The 20,598-nt window shown below is 36.0% G+C and overlaps 1 protein-coding gene across 4 annotated transcripts in view; it reads right to left on the reverse strand.

Annotated features, from left to right (window-relative positions):
- Nucleotides 1–1,683: 1,683 nt before the first annotated feature.
- Nucleotides 1,684–20,598, reverse strand: part of Stxbp5l (syntaxin binding protein 5L) — a 197,706-nt gene continuing 178,791 nt past the window's right edge. For 2 of the 4 annotated variants that reach the window (XM_038345559.1, XM_038345558.1), the window contains 7 exons: nt 16,116–16,286; nt 13,684–13,923; nt 10,048–10,408; nt 8,064–8,229; nt 4,201–4,312; nt 2,306–2,526; nt 1,684–1,779 (listed from right to left, as the gene is read on the reverse strand). In XM_038345559.1, coding sequence (XP_038201487.1) covers nt 1,738–1,779; nt 2,306–2,526; nt 4,201–4,312; nt 8,064–8,229; nt 10,048–10,408; nt 13,684–13,923; nt 16,116–16,286 — 1,313 coding nt within the window. In that variant the 3' untranslated portion in view covers nt 1,684–1,737. The remainder of the gene's footprint in view (nt 1,780–2,305; nt 2,527–4,200; nt 4,313–8,063; nt 8,230–10,047; nt 10,409–13,683; nt 13,924–16,115; nt 16,287–20,598) is intronic. The other 2 variants (XM_038345561.1, XM_038345560.1) reach the window with 1 other exon arrangement.

Genomic DNA, 20,598 nt, shown 5'->3' on the forward strand with positions numbered 1-20,598 from the left:
AGAAGAATTCAAGGACTCTAAGAAATGCTACTCTAGTGTGCATTTTCTAGCTCTTTTAACCACCTCTGCTCTCTTTTCAAGACTGCAAAGAAAAATTTAAAGAAAGCACCACTTTAAAAAAATACATAAAACCAATATAATGGTAATTTTGTCTATGAAGTTGGAAGAAATGGTTATGTTTTAAACACCAATGTAACCCAGCAAGGCCTCAAACCACCAAGAGCCAGAAAACAAATCAACCACATAATTTAAGGTTTTAAAAAGGAGCAACACATTGTCAGGTGAGTCCTATGTTCTGACTTCCAAGCATGTTCAACAGAGTGAGTAGGAGTTGCCATTATTTTCTGGGTAGTGCTCCTCTGCTAGGTTGGAACAGATATTTTATCATGCTAGAGCTGGCCTTTACTTTTGAGAGATTTTAAGAAGGTGTTTGGTATTTACTAACATATTCCTGTGACAATTTGTCAATCTGATTAGTTAAATTACCTATGGGTTTGTGTAATTCATAATGATGACTAAGGTCCACATAGCTAAAATACCACTAGGTTTCATAAAGGTTCCTTTAATAAGCACTGAACTCCAAAGAATTTTCTAATAAAAGCCCTTATCGATCAGAAATGTCATAACTCAGAATCTCTTTCCTAAAACATTAACCGAGGTTTTACTGAATCACATCGACGAGAAGGACCAGTTTGGTCTGTGATGGTCAGGCTGCATAAGCACCTTGGGATTGTAGACCCTATTGGGTTTGAACAGTAATATACTGTGTAACTGGCAGATAAGGATACAAATGGTGCTTTAAAAATATATCGCTTTGGAAACTGAAATTGGGGTATGTGAAATTCCACTCTTTGTGAAATCAGTTCTCAAAACTAACTGCATTATTCCTATAGTCTAATTTCTGCAAACTTATCGCCAACTCCTCTGGAGACTATAAACCAGGCTGAAAAATGCTCTGAGGTGAATCAACCCTGCTCTGCTGATGACTAAAAGCAGGGACTCGTCCTGAAGGTGACAGACACGGGAGTGGGAGTGCTGGGAATCCTTCGCTATCCTGGCAGCCTTGGTTAAGGAGAGCTGTAGACGGTGTGCGATGCTATGGAGGGAGGAAAACGTTAGTCGGATTCTTGCTTAGAAGAACTCAGTGTCCTAGTATACTAAGAAAGGTTTCAGATGAGAAAAAACTCTGGGTTTGTTTGGATTCCTTTTCGGATGGGTATGGCAGGTACACTTGAAATGCAGGGTTATCTTCTAATGCAGATTTTTAAATTGTCGGGTGTGGCCCAATTCATAAGAGTAGTTTACCATAAATCCATTTTCTTCTGATATAACATGCTTTTGTTTCTTTTCCTCTTAAGATGTTAATTTATCATGCAAAGATTTTTTTCATTAAGTGCATTAATACTTTTGTTTGTACAGGAAATTTCAAATCAAAAGGACTCCCCAATAGTTTCCAAACACAAGGTCTTAGCAAATTATATGCCAAGATGATAGCATCCATTCCACATGGGGAAAAGACAAATTCAGCCATTATCTTGGGATTTTAACCGGGGTTCCAGCTTTCAAGGTGTACAGCGGCTTTGCCTTTGATACGCCTCCATATGATAACTTCGGATGGACTATAATGGAACATTTTGTAGAAGAAACTGGTTTCTAGCAGTTGAATAGTGATGCTGGGAATAAATTTGGTTTCCCTGAATAATGGATTCTCAAAGCAGTCACAACTTCTTTTGACGGTTAGAACTGGTACCATTTCTTATCTTTGTATTTCAGCATTAACTGGAAAGAGAAAAACAGCAATGTAAAGATCTCATCTTTACAACGCTAGCCAGCAAATCGATACTGAGTTAATCATGGAAATTTAGTTAAGTCTCAGAATGTAATAGAACTGCATGACCCCTTACTTTGTGGACAAAGTCCATGTGAGACAGGCTCAAAATCAAATACTTAAGCTGCGCACACTCAGTGGATGGGAAACGATGTTTAATGACAGACGAGATGAAAGATATGAATTCTAGCCTCTACTGACCCTCACCCATTTTGGGGAACTCATAAAATCTCCCTGTGCACCTGCCAAGCAGGTGATAACAAAATACAGACCTAATGTATCAGAATGGATCAATATGCTAGGCCCCAAATGAAAAGTCTCAACTTAATGTAGATTTCTTTTTCTCTCTGAGTAGAGGGCTATAGTACTTCAGGGATTCAGGCCATGTGGTGCCTCTGCCTAGGCTTCCTTCTACAGGACTTGGGTGTTTCCAGTGGCTGCATTGTGAGGACGCCTGCATTTCTGTGGGCAGTTTACCTCATGTGCGTGCTTGGAAAACGCTTCTGCACTGGTCATCATGCCTGCGGTCTTCTCTTCCAGCTCACCCAGCCTCTGTCCTCTCTCATCAAGTGCAATTCGGGCTCGGGTCAGCTCTCCCATCACCCCTCCAGCCGCGCCTTTCATCCCTTCTATACTACCTGGTCCGGGAATGTGCTGTGCCAGGCTGCGGGATGCTTTCCCCGCTGTAGCTTCCCCAACTGAGAATTTAAGCCATAGAAATGTAAAACATGTCAGTAATATATATTCAAGATGGCCTCCAAGGGCAAAAAAGTACTTTCAAAAATTTCTATTACTATCATAATTTTCACTCAAAGGGTGTCTTGTCACATATATGGGTATGTGTTAAAGATATGAGCACTTAAGAAAAATGCCTAAGGGAGAAAATGGGAGATATTGTTATCATATGTCTGTGTGTATGTGGTGTGTATATGAGACTGAACTTTCAATGTATGTATGTGTTCATGAGTTTGTGTGTATATGCACATGTGTAATCCTGTATGTGGAATTCAGAGGTTAACCTCAGGTGCTGCCCACCTTCATTTTTTTCCTAAAAAATTGATTGAGTGATTATGAAACATGCATGTGTACACACATGTGAGTATGTGTGGTTACGTTATGGAAGTGGGCTTAGTTCATGCCACGAACTCAAATTATTATGTTTGGTGGCAAGTGCCTCCACTGGCTGAGCCATCTTGCTGGTCACATCTTGTTTTTTGAGACGGGTCTGTTACTCAGCCTGGCATTCACTGAGTCAGAAATTTAGTGAATGTTTTCAGGATGTTACATTGGAAAAGAACCTAGACTTTAGAAAATAAAAGCCTCATTGATATCTAGTTCACATTCCATAAAAGCAATCCTTAGTAAAACATATAATTAAGTCACTGGTTTTTAGTCTCTCATAAAGTTGTATAACTCTAACTACTACCTGATTGTAGAATATTTTCAATTTGTAAAAGAAGACCCAAACTCATGAGCAATCATTCCCCATTATCTCCTTACCCCCGCCTCAGGCACTCACTGATTAACTCTTAATACCCACGAGTTTGCCTATTCTGGACAACTTATATGAATGGAACCATAAATATGTGGCCCCTTCTCTGTCTGGCTTCTCTGATACTTGTGGAGTTCTATGTTGCCACATACACTACACTGTTCTCTTTATTGACTAAAATAGGATTCAACTATAGGGTGGCGCCTATGTCTTTCTGCGCAGTTATAAATTCAAGACAAAGGGAGTTTGAAATGAAAACCTAAACGGAGGTGGCACTGTCTGAAATTGTATTCTCGTCTGTCCTCTGAAAATGTGTCTGTGTCTCCTACTGCCCTTGATCACTCTTCATCAGAGTGCCACTGGTAGATTTCCGAACGACTTCTTTCCCTATGGCACCAATACACTTGGCAAATGAATGAAGACTAATCCATTTTTTAGCAGTGGTAACAGGAAAGCAGACTAAAATGACTTTTCAGAATTAAAAAGACAAATACTGTCAACTGCTCATGAAACTAGAGCCTGTCTACAAATGGGATGCTTTTTAGCTTGCTCATTACTTATTTGAAATATATATATTGAGATATACAGAAAGATAATTGTATATTATGTATTGTATATATAATATACAATGCACATTGAAATACATATATACATAATTTGTGATTAATTATTTCCTAATATATTAACTAATTTCATTCATGTTTACTAAACATAATAATTTTAAAATAAAAAAATATTCAAACTTTAATATAGAAACAAAAGCACCTTGGTCTAGAATTTGAGATACACACACACACACACACACACACACACACACACACACACACACACACAGGTTTTCTAGTTTGTGATGGGTTTTTATAATAAGAAATTTACTCACACAGCTCCTCTCTGTCAAATGTCTGTCCACTTCCACCAAACAGTCCCTTGAGAAAGCCTCTATTTTGAGCTTCCGGTGTCTCTATGGGAGTAAACAAATCGCCTAACATGTCCTGTACCAATTAAGAAGAGAGTATTAGAGCAACTAAGATGAAATTAGTAGATGGAAAAGTAACACTGTGATATGTTACAGCATATCATGAAGACAGCCTTTCCATGTCTTTTCTATGTGGTTGTTACTTGGTATACAGTTCTGACCTTATCTCCTCAGAGTCCTTAAATAAACAAGTAAAGGAGAAAAACGAAACTTTGGACAATCCAGTCATGAGCTGCATGGAACAGACCCTGGGAAATCACCTAATGCCACTGTCCTATGTCACTACCAAGTCTCTGGGGCAAGAAGGGAACAGACTCTGCACTCAGCCACTCTGCTGAGAACAGTAGAAGATCCAGCACAACTCTTATCTCCAAACACCAACTCCACTGATTAGGACAAGACCCAGAGAACCACAGAGCCATGTGGGCATCATGTGGTCACTGACATGAACTGAAACTCACTGGAGATACTCACGCTAAGACTATGAGCGCTGGCAGACAGGCAGCACTTCCCTAATAAGAGGAGACTAGACAGCGGGCCTGTAAATAAAACATGGGTATGGGCTGCATCAGGGTCTCTGACGTTGAAATCTACACAGGATGTGTATGAGCATCCGGAACATTAAGAAGACAGTACCTGCCCAGCTGGAAATTATTTTGAGGGGTATCCCATCTTGAAGTCCAGGGGCACCATTCATTTATATTTTGTTTGAATTCATCCAGGAACTTATTTTTTTCCTCTGTTTTAATTGAAAATTCTTAGAAATCCTTCTTTTGAACTGTTTGTCTGGGATTTCACTGAACACATCACACTCCTGTGGAATCCTCTTAAAGGAGGACTGGCCCCTGTTGTTACCTGGGCAGATGTTCAACCCAGCAGGGAACCTGCTTGAGCTCCGCTGGGACACTGCTGATTGGCAAATCTGCTTTCACAGATCTGAGCTAGACACACAGGCATCTGCTCTCCCAGCAGCAGGGTTAGACACTTAAGACAACTTAAGGAGAGGAGGAAAGCAAGATCCATTCCAGTACAGAAGAGAGAGTGACTGACACTGTAATACAGTTTCTAGTTTACATTATCTCATTGTTAAAGACTTCAGTCTTGCATATTTCTTAATGGCTTTACTTAATTTGTATATTCCTTACATTTTATAATTCTACTTTTTCACATATTCCATTTAGTTCTCTGTACTATTTTTCTCATTTAAAACTCATATACTTTCCCTCAATCCTATTTAATTTTCTCTTTCCCCAGTCCCTCTTCATGACTTATTAATGATAGTTTTCTACAGAATTAATAATATTTAAACTCCATTTATTCTACTAACCTATGAACATAGTGCTAAATAGAGGAAAAACTCAAAGCATTTTCACTAACATCGAGAAAGAGACGCCGAATTCTTTACTCTCTCTCTAGATAGTACTTGAAGTATTAGTAAAAACAACACGAGAATAGAAAACAATCAACAACCAAGTTCGATGGACTAGTAAGGGAGGAATTTAAATCATTCCCATTTTCAGTATTATGTTCCTATATACAGGAGACCTAAATCTAAATGCTCTGCCAGAAAACTTTTAGAAATAATAAACCTTTACAGTCAACTAGCAAGATACAAAATAAAGACACAAAAATTAATAGCTTTCTTAAATATCAATAATAAAAATGCTAAGAAAGAAGCACAGAAGACACCAAAGAGCCAAAGCAATTCTGAGCAAAAGGAACAATACTGGTGGTATCACTGTCCCTGATTTTAGTTATACTATAGAGCCATAGGAACACAACCAGAATTCCACTAGCATAAGAACAGACGTGTAGATCAATATAACAGAACAGAGGGCCAGAAATAAATCCATTCAGCTACACTGATGTGACTTTTTACAAAGAGTGCAAAAGCATTTTGGAGAAGAGACAATTTCTTCAACAAATGGTGCTGGGAATACTGGATTGCTTCTTATAGAAAGATGAGAATAGATCTATGTCTCTCACCCTGATTAAAATCAATTAAAATTGATTAAATCTTAATGTGAGACCTGGAACTTTGAAATTCTTATGAGAAAATATTTCAAATTATAGGCATATGTAAGGATTTTCTGAAAAGAATGGAAATAATTAAAGAAGTAAAATCAAGAATTTGCAAATGAGATTTATTAAATTAGTGTACTTCACAACAAAGAAAAAAATAAGTAGACTATAGAATGGGAAACATTTGCTGTTTATAGCAGACAAAATATTAATATGTAGAATGTATAAGTAACTAAAACCCAAACAACCAAAAATACCAGAGAACCAAAAAATTCAGTTAACAAATGGGCTAACAAAATAAACACAGTAATCAAACGATGGGACAAATGCCCAGTAATCATATGGAACAATAATCAATATGCCTAGTTATTAGGTAATGCAAATTAAAACTATATCAAGATGCCATACCACCCTAGTGAGAATGGCAGCCATCAGGAAAATAAATAACCAACTCTTGCAAGGATGAAATAAAAAGGGAACTTGTATACTGCTATATGTGAGAATACAAATTAGTCTGCCTGCTATGGAAATCAGAATGCCCATGGAGAGTCCTCAAAAAAAAAAAACCCAACAGAACACAGGATGCAGTTATTGTATGATCCAAAGGACTCTAACATACCACAGTGATACTAGCACAACTTTGTTATTTTTTGCAGCAGTATTTTTAACAGGCGAGTTAAAGAATAAGTGTAGGTGTTCATTAACAGAAGAATGGATAGAGAAAAATGTGGTATGTTCACAAGTTGACTTTTATTCAGTCATAAAGAATAAAATAATTGGGGTTGGAAATGGGTCAGCAGTTAAGAACACTGGCTGCTCTTTAAGAGGACCCTGGTTTGACTCCTAGCTCCTCAGCTGTCTATAACAGGGGGTTCATATGACATGACATGGTTTCCTGGCCTCCATAGGCACCAGGCACACACATGATGTACAGATAAAGATGCAGGCAAAATATTCACACACATGAAATAACAATAAATAAACCTTAAAAAATTAAAAAAGAATGAAATTCTGTTTTCAGGAAAATTGATGCAACTGGTGATTATGTTAAGTGAAATAAATCAGATTAAGAACAACAAATAATACATGTTCTTTTCCATTGTGGGTCCTATATCTTACATAAATATATAAAATTGCACATGTATACAATACGCACTCCATGTATGTAAAACCTAGACTCTCAGAGAAGCAGAATAATAGGAAGGGTGAGGGGGGAGGAAAATGTATGCAAGAATAAATCTAATCAAAGTACACAATGCACTTGCATAAACCTGTCGTTATGAAAACCAACTGTATGTACAAGAAACCTATATAATTGTGATTAAAGCAAAGCTCCCTAGAATAAAATAAATACATTTCAGTTCATCTACTACTGTAAATGACCATAATTATCATTCATCATAATCATGATCCTCTTATTACTTTTGTGTATATCTAGACCCATACTAGAAGTTGGTAGGATTACATTGAAAAATATATATTCAAAACACCTTCTAGGAAAAGTGTATTTATTTTCTGGCCCTATGACACTTTATAGATGTCTCTCTCATTATTTCCCTCACTTAATAATCACATCTATTTATTTATTTAATATTTTAATTTTTATTGTTTTTAATTATTTTTTATTTTCTAAAAATAAATTTATTTATTTATTTTACATCCTGGCTACAATTTCCCCACACTCTTCTCCTCCTAGTTCCTCTCCCCAAATCCCAAATCTATTTAGATTTATGAACTTTACCTACCTGAATATTATCACACATTTCTTGGCTATATGTTAACCGTTGAATTTCAGTAGGAGAGACAAGGTATAATGCTTGGCCTTCATTAGTAAAACAAAATGTCCGTGCTATCCTCATGTCTGTCAGTGGCAAATAATTTACATCCAACATTGGGCGAAGGCTAGGTAAGCTGAATAGAAAAATAGTTAGTAAATCTACATTTTATATTTTCTTTGATATACATATTTACTTTAATAAAAATAATATTTAATAAATATTTAATTTAATAATAAAGTCATCATTTTATGATTTTTCTTTATAGCATCTTTAAAGATTAGTAATAAGTAGACTTTCATATATAATCACATATACAGACACAAATATGAGCACAGTTCTACCTTAGCCCATACAAATGTTTTAAGTGTCCCTAGATGATTAATGTAGAGGCCTATGGTCTATCTAAGCACAACTCCTTAGTATTTGATCTTATGTACAAACAGACATGTGTGGGGTCAGTCCAGTGTGCCTGGACATAGAGCTCCATTCCTTAGTCCCTCTTCACAGGAAGTGAAACCTTCCTGTCTCTTAGGGCATCTGTATTGAACACGACTAGTTTTGATTGAGCAAGTAGACCATCCTTGGATAGTCACTGAGGTCTGCTGAAAGTGTGACCTCCACGCTGGATTTCAAAGACTTAGCAGTCAAAACTATCTGAAATATGAACGATATATAACGGCTTGAGTAACAAAGAAGCTGAGAGGAGAGAAAGGACATCACACACACCTACAAATACACATCCCCTGTAATTGATGACACACACACACACACACACACACACACACACACACCCATAAATACACATCCCCCATAATTGAAGCAAGTCTATGGGTTAAATTATTTACAAACAGGATGGAGTGGTCTTCATTGGAAATCTCTGAAAATAGTATGAGAAAGAATCAGAAATCTATGAGAATAAGGAAGCCATGATTGCCTTTCCCCCCAAAGTTTCTCCCTCACTAATTATAGATCTCTCCACGTTACTTTTTTCTATTATACATTTAGTTATCCAATGTTTTAAACTTTGGGGACTTTGTTTGTCAAAAGAAAATTCAACTTATATATCCTCTACTGGCAATTTTATTTTCTGTTTTCTAATTATTTGTATATTTTCATATGTTGCTAATTTTATCTCCTTTTTAATGATTTGGAACAAGGTGAGATATTGACAAGAATGACAGCCACCTCTATAGTATGTCGAATAAATTTCATTTTCTTATAGCTTATTCATCCAATGACCAACCACAGCATTGTTGAATCCATAAACTCATTAAGTAATACTTTATGCTTCACAAGTTTTATCTGATTTCATTGAGTAAAATGAACTCTCTAAGCTTATATCTTATTTTTAATGTGTTTCATGGCTTTTAGTTTAACAGTGAGTGTTGACTTCACTTTTTCCTATGCTTTATGTCTTCAAACAAATTATTTTACTTTAATTTCTAATATGTAAAATGAAAGTTGAAAAAATACTTGTCAATGTCCTTAAAAAGCTTTGAGAATCAAGTGAAATTCTCTGTGTAAATTTCTTATATAATAGTGAAAGCAACAGATAATTTTACTTCCATATAGCTTCTGAATCCAGTGCCTAACATATTCCCAATACCTGCTTGTTAAATTGATGCATGAATGGTTGAGAATCATTCTTTCCTTGGATTCTTTGATGTCAACTATATAATATATATTTATATACATTATGTTAAAAATTTATGTATATGTATATATTATTATACTATTGGTAATTATTTTTTAGGAAACAAACCAAAACCAGAACCAGCTCCCTCTACACCCAAGCCACACACCTCTTTTCACACTGTTGAACAACAGAACATTCACAAACACAACGAACATCTATCAGGTTACTTCTCTTCAACAGTATGAATATACTTCTCATCATTATTTCTTGCTAGCATTGTTATAACTATCAGCTAACAATAAACATGCCAAGTACCTCATTATCATGATATGCCCGTTTGCACAAAAGCAGGCCAAGCAGGCACTGTTACACATGACGACCACCTCTGCTTGCAGTATGAAAGAGGCCTCTGTGATGTTATGAACGTAAAGGCAGGTCTGAGACGGCAGCGAGAAGACTTTGGCTTGTTTCTCCGAGCAGATTACTGCATACTGATGGTCGCCTGTTTCCTGGGGTGCATTGGAGTAGTTCATAACCAGTTTCCGCTTCCACGTTTTCTCATTTTCGTCTGCGTTGTTCGGGTCCCTCCAAACTTCATACGGAGGCTGCATTAAGCTGCCAGTTCTGTCCATGCAGGAAAACGTTAGCACAGCTCCCTTCAGTGAGAGGAGTGTTCCTACAAGACAAAGCGGGACACTCCTATGTGAGAGCCCTTCTAACACAGCTGTCCCTTATTCACTGATGGGCAGTGAACATTTCACGCCACGACAGTTTACAGGAATAGGCTTGTAATTTGTAATATACAAAACCAGCATGTGTGTGAGTTAATCTGCTGTAACAACTTGCGCTAAAAAATGTAGGTCTAAATTTAGTTTAAACTAAACTATTTGCCAAACTTGTTTACTATATTGCTGAGAAAACAGGTCTGGAAGGATGATTACACTAGGGACAGGCCATATAGCTTGGACTGCAGCCTTGGTTACAGTTACTATTAAGCACGAATTAGATTCAGGTCTCCTGATTCAAACCCCAATATTCTTTTTTTAAATTCAAAATGTCTTTTATTATCTTTTTGTTTAATATGATTTTAATTGGAATAGAATTATATCACTTTCCCCCTCCCTTTCCTTTCTCCAGCACTTCCAGCGAACCCCTCCCCTCTTTCCCACCTCTAGACCAAGAACCACAGGCAGCTATGCTGGGAAAAGAAGAATTATCCTCTCCCATGGATGAGCCCCTTATTGGTTATTGTCACCACTGCCTGGTCTATAAGGCTGATGAGTGAGGGTATCCTACTCTCTGATCTTCAGGCAAACTTTATTAAAATAGAAATGAAATAGCACTACAATCCAAGGTTCCACTGCCATTTAGAGCAGTAAATAGATATGGACAGGTATGAAGATTAAAAAAAAAACTAAAAATGGAACTAACATATAATCAAGCAATATAGCTCTGGGGTTGTAACCCAGGACCGTGAAGATACACGTACTCCTATGCAGTGCTACTCACAATAATGGGGATGTGGAAACAACCTAAGCCTCCAGCAGACGAATGGATTACAAAAAGTCATATATAGATGTGTAGTGGTGTATTATTTGTATTTTGATAAACAAATATTGCCTGAAGACCAGAGACAAAACTAAAGCTGCTAGAGGTCAGGCAATGGTGACACACACTTTTAGACACAGGATTTGGGGACAGAGTCAGATGGATCTCTGGGAGTTTAAGGCCACCCTGGGTTACACAAGGTCAATGCAGAAACAAATCTAGGTGGTGGTGGCTCACATCTTTAATCCAAGTCCTAGGACGTCACACACTTTTAACCCCAGAACTAGAGGGAATATAAAATGGGAGGAGAGAGAGAGACTTAGTCTGCTTACCTGCAGTTGCTCAGTTTTGGTAGAGATTAAGACCTCTCTAGTGGCTTGACTGTTTTGCATTTATGGTTTTTAGGTTGATCCCAATTTATGTCTCTGAGTTTTTATTATTTGTGCTACATATATGCAATTGCAACATTGTTTAATCTTAAAAGAGAGCAGCTCTCTAATATTAAAAGACATCGATGGTATTACATTTAGTAAAATAAGCCAGCCACAAATGGTAAATTCCGTGTGATTTTACTAATATGAGGCATTCAAAACAGTTAAACTCATATGTGCTAAGAATAAACTGATGGTATCTATAAATGGTAAAAAAAAAGGTAACGAGGACTTGCTAATAAATTAATATAGCACTTAAATTATGTAAGGTAAGTTATAGAGATGTGCTGTACAGTACTGTATTATAGATAATAATACCGTGGGGGTTTAGAACTGAATGGGATGTGGAACAGCGAATGAATATGGAAATAGATGAGGAACAATCATCACAGAACAACAACAATCACAGAGTCAGTCAACAGACTGTGAGGAGGTAAAGCTCTCTCCAGTCTCAGTTTGATCTTTTTGTCACCTTTTCTCCTTAGAAAATTCCACACCCTTTTCTCCGTTTACTGCTAGAAAGCTGGCTTCCAGTTATTCCTTTTTTTATTTTAATGGTTAATTACAAAACAAACATGAACCTAGCACCATAGTTTTCTTCTTTTTAGTTAATGAATTTTAAATAGCAGTATTACGTTTACAGAAAATAGATCAGATCATATATAGCACCCACATATCTCTTCCTTCATTTCTCTTACCATTAATAGCTTGTATTAGTAGGCTGTATTTATTAAGCACTTGGGACTGAGTTGTTATCTGAATACTTTCTTTCCCAAATTGTGCTGTGCTAAAGTAAAATAATGCCTAAATGTAAATAAAATAATGCTAAAGTAAAACAATAAGGGCCAAGCTCCAGAAGTCCTGGTCCAGAACCAGTTACAATAAAACCAGGCCGTGTTTCATTATTACTGCATCCTGTTTGTTTTTCCCCTGCCTGCTGTAGAGCCTGCAGGGAAACCCCCACAGAATGCCTGGCACATATTGGCTGTCCAATATATATCATCATTCAGTTAAAGAATAGATTTGAATTGGTGATTCTTCTGACCTCGCTGATGTGACTCTAACTTCAGCATAATAAAAAAATTCATATTTCCTTACAATTAGAAATGCTTTAAGAAGTATATTTCTCTATGTCATATTGGCTCAAAATAAAGTGTTTGTTTTTAGTAGTTTAGAGACAAGGGGTTTCTAAATTTGTCACACTCACAGAGCTGATTATTCTGCCTGCCACCTACATATATCTATGTAACACAAGTTAATACAAAAGCCCAACTCTCTCTAACCTGTCATGCTATATGGACTGTTTAAAAAAATCTCTTACCCTATGTATTTATAAAAATCTTTTAGCTTAATATACCTAAAATATTTATTATATTTATGAAAGAGGGAGTAAAACTAATGATTAGAATCTGTTAAAAAATATTCAAAGGAATGTCAAGGGAAATCACACAGACTTTTAAAAAAAGAAATACAAATGATAATTCAGGGAGAGTAGAACATGTTCCGAAGCTGAATTCTTGAGGATCTATCATGAAAAGGCAAGGAAGGGTTCAAATATCCACCTTAGGTCAGATTTCTTCTACTTTAATTATTCTGATTTCAAGAATGATGTAAAAATACTTGTAGGTTCTGGCCTGACATAGAACTTTGGAAAAATGCCGTTATTAAAAATAAATTGAACTTGTGCAGTAACGTTTATCTCAGCACTTTTAAGGGGCTTATTTCTGAAAGCAGGGTTTAGATTGGCTTTTCTGGATCCCATTCATAGAAACAACTCAACTGTACTCTGACCCTGAGAACTGGTAAATGGCAGCGTGGTAAGTGGTGGAAGAGTATATGAAGTTCTGATAGTCCATATTACATATGAGGCTTATACTCCTCACCTTCATCCAGAATCAATGCATATTAGCAATTCTTGATATCTAAAGTTGAATAAGTAGCAGCAAGGGAATGAGTGAGTCAAAACTCTTACCGCTTGGCAATACCATCACTGGCTCTGTAAACCTTTGTTCGTCTGATGATGGCAGGTTCAGGGAGATGACTAATACCATTCCCAGACTAGTTCCAACAAACAGACAAGGCGAAACGGTGGTGTCGTTCTTCCGTGCAAAGGATTCCATGAAGTATAAAGCTGTAACTGCTTCTTTGGAGTCTTTGTCGATACTGGAGATGCTGGAGCTCCTGGAGCGGTTATAGGAATTCTCTCTGGCTTCTACGAAGATTTAAAAAGCAAAATTAAGCATTAGTGAATCTATAAAACAAATCAAATTTCATACCTGAAAACCATAATTATGAGAGAAAGAAAGGTTTTATTCTTTGTTTACTGGCGTGAAGGGGATCTTCCCAAGGTAACAGCTCATTTTGAAGGAGTAGAGTCTGAAATCTTATGTGCTATCATAAACTTAGGCAGAGTTAAAACCAAAATTTTAGTCTCCTGAGTTCTAGCACACCACTTTTCTTTTTTACATTTCCTGGAAGATCAGTTAAAATTCTAATCAGGGAGAAATAGTCTAAAATCTAAATAGTCAAGATTATAACATTTTCTACCATTGTAGTTGTTTTTCCTTTGTATCTTTTGATCATAGAAACCATACTAATAATCTTTGGCAAGTCACACTTACCAACAGTACCACGGTTGCTCCCATGAAAGGACCAATCTGGATCTAAATGATCTGTGACAAACATATTGTATGCAAGTGAAGCTATAAAAATTGAAGTTTTAATGTAAGTCCGAAAACATGAATGTGATTTCTGTAGACTTGTTTTGAGCTGCCTGCCTATAACCCAAATCCAGGTTTAACTAACTAATGCCAAAGGACAAAACAGACTGTGCCATCCTGTTAATGCTGGATTTCCTGAAAAGGCTTCAGCCTGCTTAGAAAAGAAACAGCAGCATGGTTTTGTGTGTTCCTGCTTCATCAACACCTGTGCATGTGCACCCTCCAACAAGCACAAATTCCCCCATCTGCGAAACAGAAATACAGTTACACTGGCTTTAATTGCTCAAGGACAGGCTCCTAGTATCTCTACTGTCTCCACTGACCTCTTTCCTCTTGACAGATCTCAGTGTGCCTTTTTAATTTTCATAGAACCAGATGAAATATAAGTTCTTCAAAATATATTTAGAAGGAAGAGAATGCAATATTCCTAATTTCCCTATATCTTTACCAAATTTATAAAAAAAAAAAGCTTGTAAAATTTAGAGATGAGACAGAAGTTAGATTATCATCTATATATTTTACAAATTTAAAGACATAATTATAACTAAACTATTTTCTAGCACAAACTAGAGGTAGAAATATCTATGACTCAAACGTCTGCAGAATTCATTCCAATGATTATTCTCTTGCTTTCATAATCCTTACACATTGCTCCTATTGTAACATTTGTAGCCAACCTGTCTCCAAAATTTTACTCATGATTTATTATTACTCAATACTGATATTCACAAACACCTGTTAGAAATATGATGTAGTCATTTCCATATCCACTGGACAAGATTTAGTATGACATATTATTAAATAAAAACAGTAGTGAATTCATTAAAAACATCTTTGTAGAACAGTAATAGATTACCATTTGAAGACTTAAAGAAAAGTATAGAGTTACTACAGCCAAATATTTCTATTATTTCCCCCCTCTCCTAAAATCTTCATTACCAAAAGAGTAAAGCAAACTTACAAGATTCTGGTTTTTTTCCTGCTCTAAAAAGTTTTGTCTCTTTTCCTCTTGTATTTTACTCCCCATCCACATACTTATTTTATAAATAAGGAAACAATACTTTCTTTAAAATTTACAGATTATAAACTTTGTTATTTTTATTTATTATTTATTTATTTGGTGGCCCTGGGGATATATATTCTGGACCTCACACAGACTGGGTATGTGCTCAGCACCGAATTAAATCCCCAGACCTCTAGTCCTTTGTTCTTTGAGACAGGGTCTCAGAGACTGGCCTTAAGCTCTCTCTGTAACACAGGCAGGTCTTGCAATCCTCCTGCCTCAGCCTCCCCAGCAGCTGGGATTACAGGCCTGTGCCACCAGACCTGGCTATGATTCTGAACTTTAGACTTTAAAAACGTGTCTTTTAAAACTTGGTTATATTCATTTGATAGCAGAGGTAATTAAGGTTGCCTTTGCAGATTGTCACCTTTTGTATAGCCTACCTATAGTGGAGTCATTTCTTTCTTTCTTTCTTTTTTTTTTTTTTTTTAGAGATAAGGAAGGAGGTGGACTAGGGAATAGAATTGGAGTTATGGTCACAGTCAAGTAGGATTTTTTTTCAATGTCATGTGGTTTTTAATCATCTTTTAAATTAACTTCCATTTCTTGTCTCCCAGCACCTGTTACCATGACAAACCAAGCTTTTAACTGTACTCACAAGAATTGACATGTTTAGCCTACCTTCAGTTGTAACTGGTAAAGAAATCTCCATGCAAGCAGCTGACTGTGCCTTTCTAAATGGTGGTCTTCCAGGACCCCAGCGATTTACTTTTGAAACATCAGCACTGGAAAGACGTTTTCCAGAACTGCAACTCTGAGAGGTTGGACTTGTGCAGTGTCCATTTACATGGTCTGTACCAAGAGGAAGAAGGCAGAATAAATACCATAGTTAAGTCTTCAGATGAGGAAATCCAAAGGCATAGGTTAAAAAAATGGAGGAACAAGAATTCCTCTTCTTCCAACCCATTTGCATATCTCTAGTTTCTTGTTGTTTTAAGATTTAGTTACAATTTCAGATTATAAAAAAATCAAAACACTTATTATGTATTGCACACACTTTCATAATTTTTATCATTGTTTGAGATGTGCTGCATATTCCTACTATGTATTTAATATATTGTTGAATGGCAATATAAACTAAGTTTTAATATTGTATTTTTATCACATTATTTGAACAGGTCCAATTTATGTAAGTTTTGGAAGTATTTCTTTTACTTGGAGTTTAAGATGCAGAAGACAGCATCATGCTATGCACTTGAGAGCAGTACTTAAGGACACAGGTTCGAAGCCAAGCTGCCTTCATGCACATTCCAGTTCTGACACTAATGAGTTCTGCCCTACTCAGGTCTTCACTCTGCGATTTCCTCTGTAAATCTAGAATGTCACTGCCCAGTTCATGCAGCTTCTGTAGTGCTTTTGGAGTCCATATTCTACACAAAGGGCTGCAATAGACACAGTATAAGCTTTAGCCTTTGTCATTCTTGTTTCAGAGTATAGAATTACTTAAGTACAAAATGTTCATCTAACGTCAGTGAGTGTTTGGATAGCACTTTGAAAACTTGGACTAGGAGTAGACCTTAATGGTACAAAACTTATTGAGCATGAAACAGATTTTCTTATTTTGCCTAAAAGTAATGAATTGCATTTGAAATACCCTTCATAGTTCTGCAATATAAAGAATGCACTGTGGACCATTCTGTTCTGGTCATCCTTGAGGCAGAGCTGTATAGAAATGCCTCCTGGCAATGTTGACTATGTGGACCTGACAATCTATTGTAGCTTTTCTGTACTGCACAGTTTTAAAGCCTAAGATTGCATATTTCCCGCATTACTTTGCAGCTACTCAAGGCAGAATTATTTACTGTTTTATTGTACTAGAATTTTTCCTACAAATATTTAAAATGAGAGTTAACATTTATGAGTATTTAAATTTCTGTGTGTATATATCTGTGTATTATTTTATTTAATTTTCAAATAACCCTGTAAGCCATAAGATAATATATTATTATTGTGACATTATACATGAGAAAAATGAAGAACAAAAAAATGAGATTTCCCATCAGGAAAGAGTCTCACTTGATTTTCACTGATTTTCTCAGCTGATATATATGCTTAAACACCGGATTACAGAGTTAGCCAAATATTTGCAAAAGAATGAAACTTTTGAAAATATATTTAGTAGTGCTTGAGAAGCCAATGAAGTCCATTGAAATTTAGTCATTTTGGAATCAAAGCATCTTTCATCTTGAACAGATATTCAGAAATCCCAGCTAAAAAGGCTGATTTTATCTTATGAAGAGTCAGACACTGCCAAGAGGAAGTCAAGAGTTCTAGTCCTCCTTCTCCAGCATTAAAAAAGAGGAAAGATGAGGGCAATATTTGGCACTGACCACCTAGTGAACGTTGGACGATGGCAACTGCTTTAGATATACAATTAGCAACAATACCCCCATCCACACACAGCAATCAGAAAACCCCTGCTCTCTCCACAGACATGAACCTTGCTTTAGGGCCTATGGCTTATCCACTATGCCAAGCAAATGTTCTTTTAAAAAAAAATCCATGATAGATGTTCTCGATAGATAAGAATTGAAATAGTTAGACATAGCTCAGATAGCCAACTTGGAAATTTATATTAATAAAATGGAGCTAAATCAAAATAAAAGCAAATCTAGCTATTGACTAAGTCATTCTCTGTCATATGTTTACTACATAGGCTAATCTGGACCCAGTTTCTCTTTGGTTTTGCTTGGCCTTACTCATCATGATTAGTCAAGGTTCTTTCCTGTTGTATCAAGCAGCCATTTTTTTTTTCATTTCTGAGAAATAGTCCATTGTCCGGGTATGCCACTATTTGCTGAATTATTTATCCTTTGCTGAATATTTTGGATTTCCTCAGTTATCAATTATTTTTTAAAGAGATTTTAAACACTTAATATTTTGAACTTATCAGAATTTACCATTTTTGGTCTGCTTCAATTTCTGGGTATGATGAGATTTCTCTTGGTATTGCTTTCCTTTTTTTCTGACATGCGAATATTTGGAGGTTGAATTCTTTCAGGTGTGTGTGTGTGTGTGTGTGTGTGTGTGTGTGCATGTATGTGCTGCTACTTTTTGAGTATCACTATATGGCTCAGGCTGTCCTCAAGTTTGTGATCTTTTTCTTCCCTTTTCCACATGTTGGGAATGTTGTAGACATGTGCCACCATGCATGTCTTTAGGTTTTATATACCCAATAAAGCATTTATTTCACCTTAACTTTGAACAAGATTTTTTTTGATTGTAGAATTTTATGTTGGTTGTTTTCCTTTCAGTAATTTAAACATACTTTTCTACTCTCTTCCAGCTTTCTTTTTCTGTGGAAAAATTTGCTTTATTCTTGTTTTTGCTACTTGACGTGTTGAAATGTCATCTCCCACCTCTCTGGCTAATTGGCACTTAAAGAAATTCAATTATGATGCACTTTATACAATTTTCTCTACATTTCTCATGCATGGGATTCATTATGCTTCTTGGAACTGTGGATATTTATTGTTTATCAAAAGAAACTGTTCAGCATCATTTATTCAAACATTATTTATCCCCCATTCTTTCTTTTTCCAGAATTCTTACAGCATATGCTTTAGATGGCATAAAGTTACTTTCTAAACAGTAAATTTTTGAGTTCATGTTGTTCTTAAGCAGCGTCAATTCTTTTTATTAAGCCCATTTAGTGAAATAATCATCTCCAAGAAAATACTTTTTATCTCTAAAAGATTGATTTAGATTTTTTAAAATATAATTTTATGCTTCTTTTTGACATTCTGGGACCTTTCTTTCACTCTACAGTATATTTAAGTAGTTTACTAATTTTAGCCTACCTGTAATTTTTATGTCAGTTTCTATTGATTAATATTTTTTCTTCTTTATAGGTTCTGCTTTAATATAGGTTCTAGACACTATTACATATTAGTCTTTAAAGATTTTTTTCAGTATTCTTTAAAGATACTTCAGACTTTTTTCCAGGACACAGTAAAAATCTTTAGAAGGATATTTTTACTTTTATTTAAAAATTATATATCCATATTAACTTGTCTAAAATGTTCAGAATAATATATGGGCAAGTGAAGTGAATGACGATATAAGGGATCGCTCTTATGACATATCAACTGTAAAGTAGTGTGGTGCTAGCTAAAAGAGAGTTTAGATCAGACTAGAAGGAGTTTCTTCCTAATAGCCTTTTCCATCTGGTCTTCTCTTTCTGAAGACCACAGTCCTGCTCACTTCTCAGCCTCATCTACATCAGGTCCTAGGAATGAGCTTCTTAGCTACAAGGGAACCTTAATGTTTAGTAAGTGATATGTGACCCCCACGTGCACAAAATGTGATGCTTTTTTATTTTAAAGAATCTAAATCAATCTTTTTTTTTGTTTGTTTGTTTTTTTTGTTTTGTTTTGTTTTTCGAGACAGGGTTTCTCTGTGGCTTTAAAGCCTGTCCTGGAACTAGCTCTTGTAGACCAGGCTGGTCTCGAACTCACAGAGATCTGCCTGCCTCTGCCTCCTGAGTGCTGGGATTAAAGGCGTGCGCCACCACTGCCCGGCCTAAATCAATCTTTTAGAGATAGAAAGTATTTTCTTAGAGATGATTATTTCACTAAATGGGCTTAATAAAAAGAATTGACTCTGCTTAAGAACAACATGAACTGTGAGCAATAACTTCTGAAGAGAAGCTGGATCTGGTTGTGAATGAAAATTCCTGAAAGAATCTGTGTCTTTAGGGACTGATCAGCTGATGAGATTTCAGTACCATGCAGAGGTATGCTGCCTGCTCAGAGACTGACCACCTAGTCTGAACCACCATCTTGTAACAAAAGATAAATGGCTTTTAGAATCTACTAACATAGCAGGCAATTAGCTTCTACCAAATCAAAAGCAAAGAATGCTATCAAATAGCATATTGAGCCTACAGAAAAGTATCCCTCATTTCAACGTACCTGCTTTCCTGGTAAATCCACAAATGTACTTCAAACTTGCCTTGATTTATGACTTTTACTGTTCTGTAAAACTATAAAAATCTCCAAGAAACTGCTTCCATTTTGAACATGGAATTTAGAGTAACCTAAATCTAGGTTCCCAGGCTATGATCAGTCAAAATGACTCTAGAATAAAGTATCTTTTTCAGAAA

The sequence above is a fragment of the Arvicola amphibius genome, chromosome 10, assembly GCF_903992535.2.
Source record: "Arvicola amphibius chromosome 10, mArvAmp1.2, whole genome shotgun sequence".
NCBI classification, from domain to species: Eukaryota; Metazoa; Chordata; class Mammalia; order Rodentia; family Cricetidae; genus Arvicola; species Arvicola amphibius.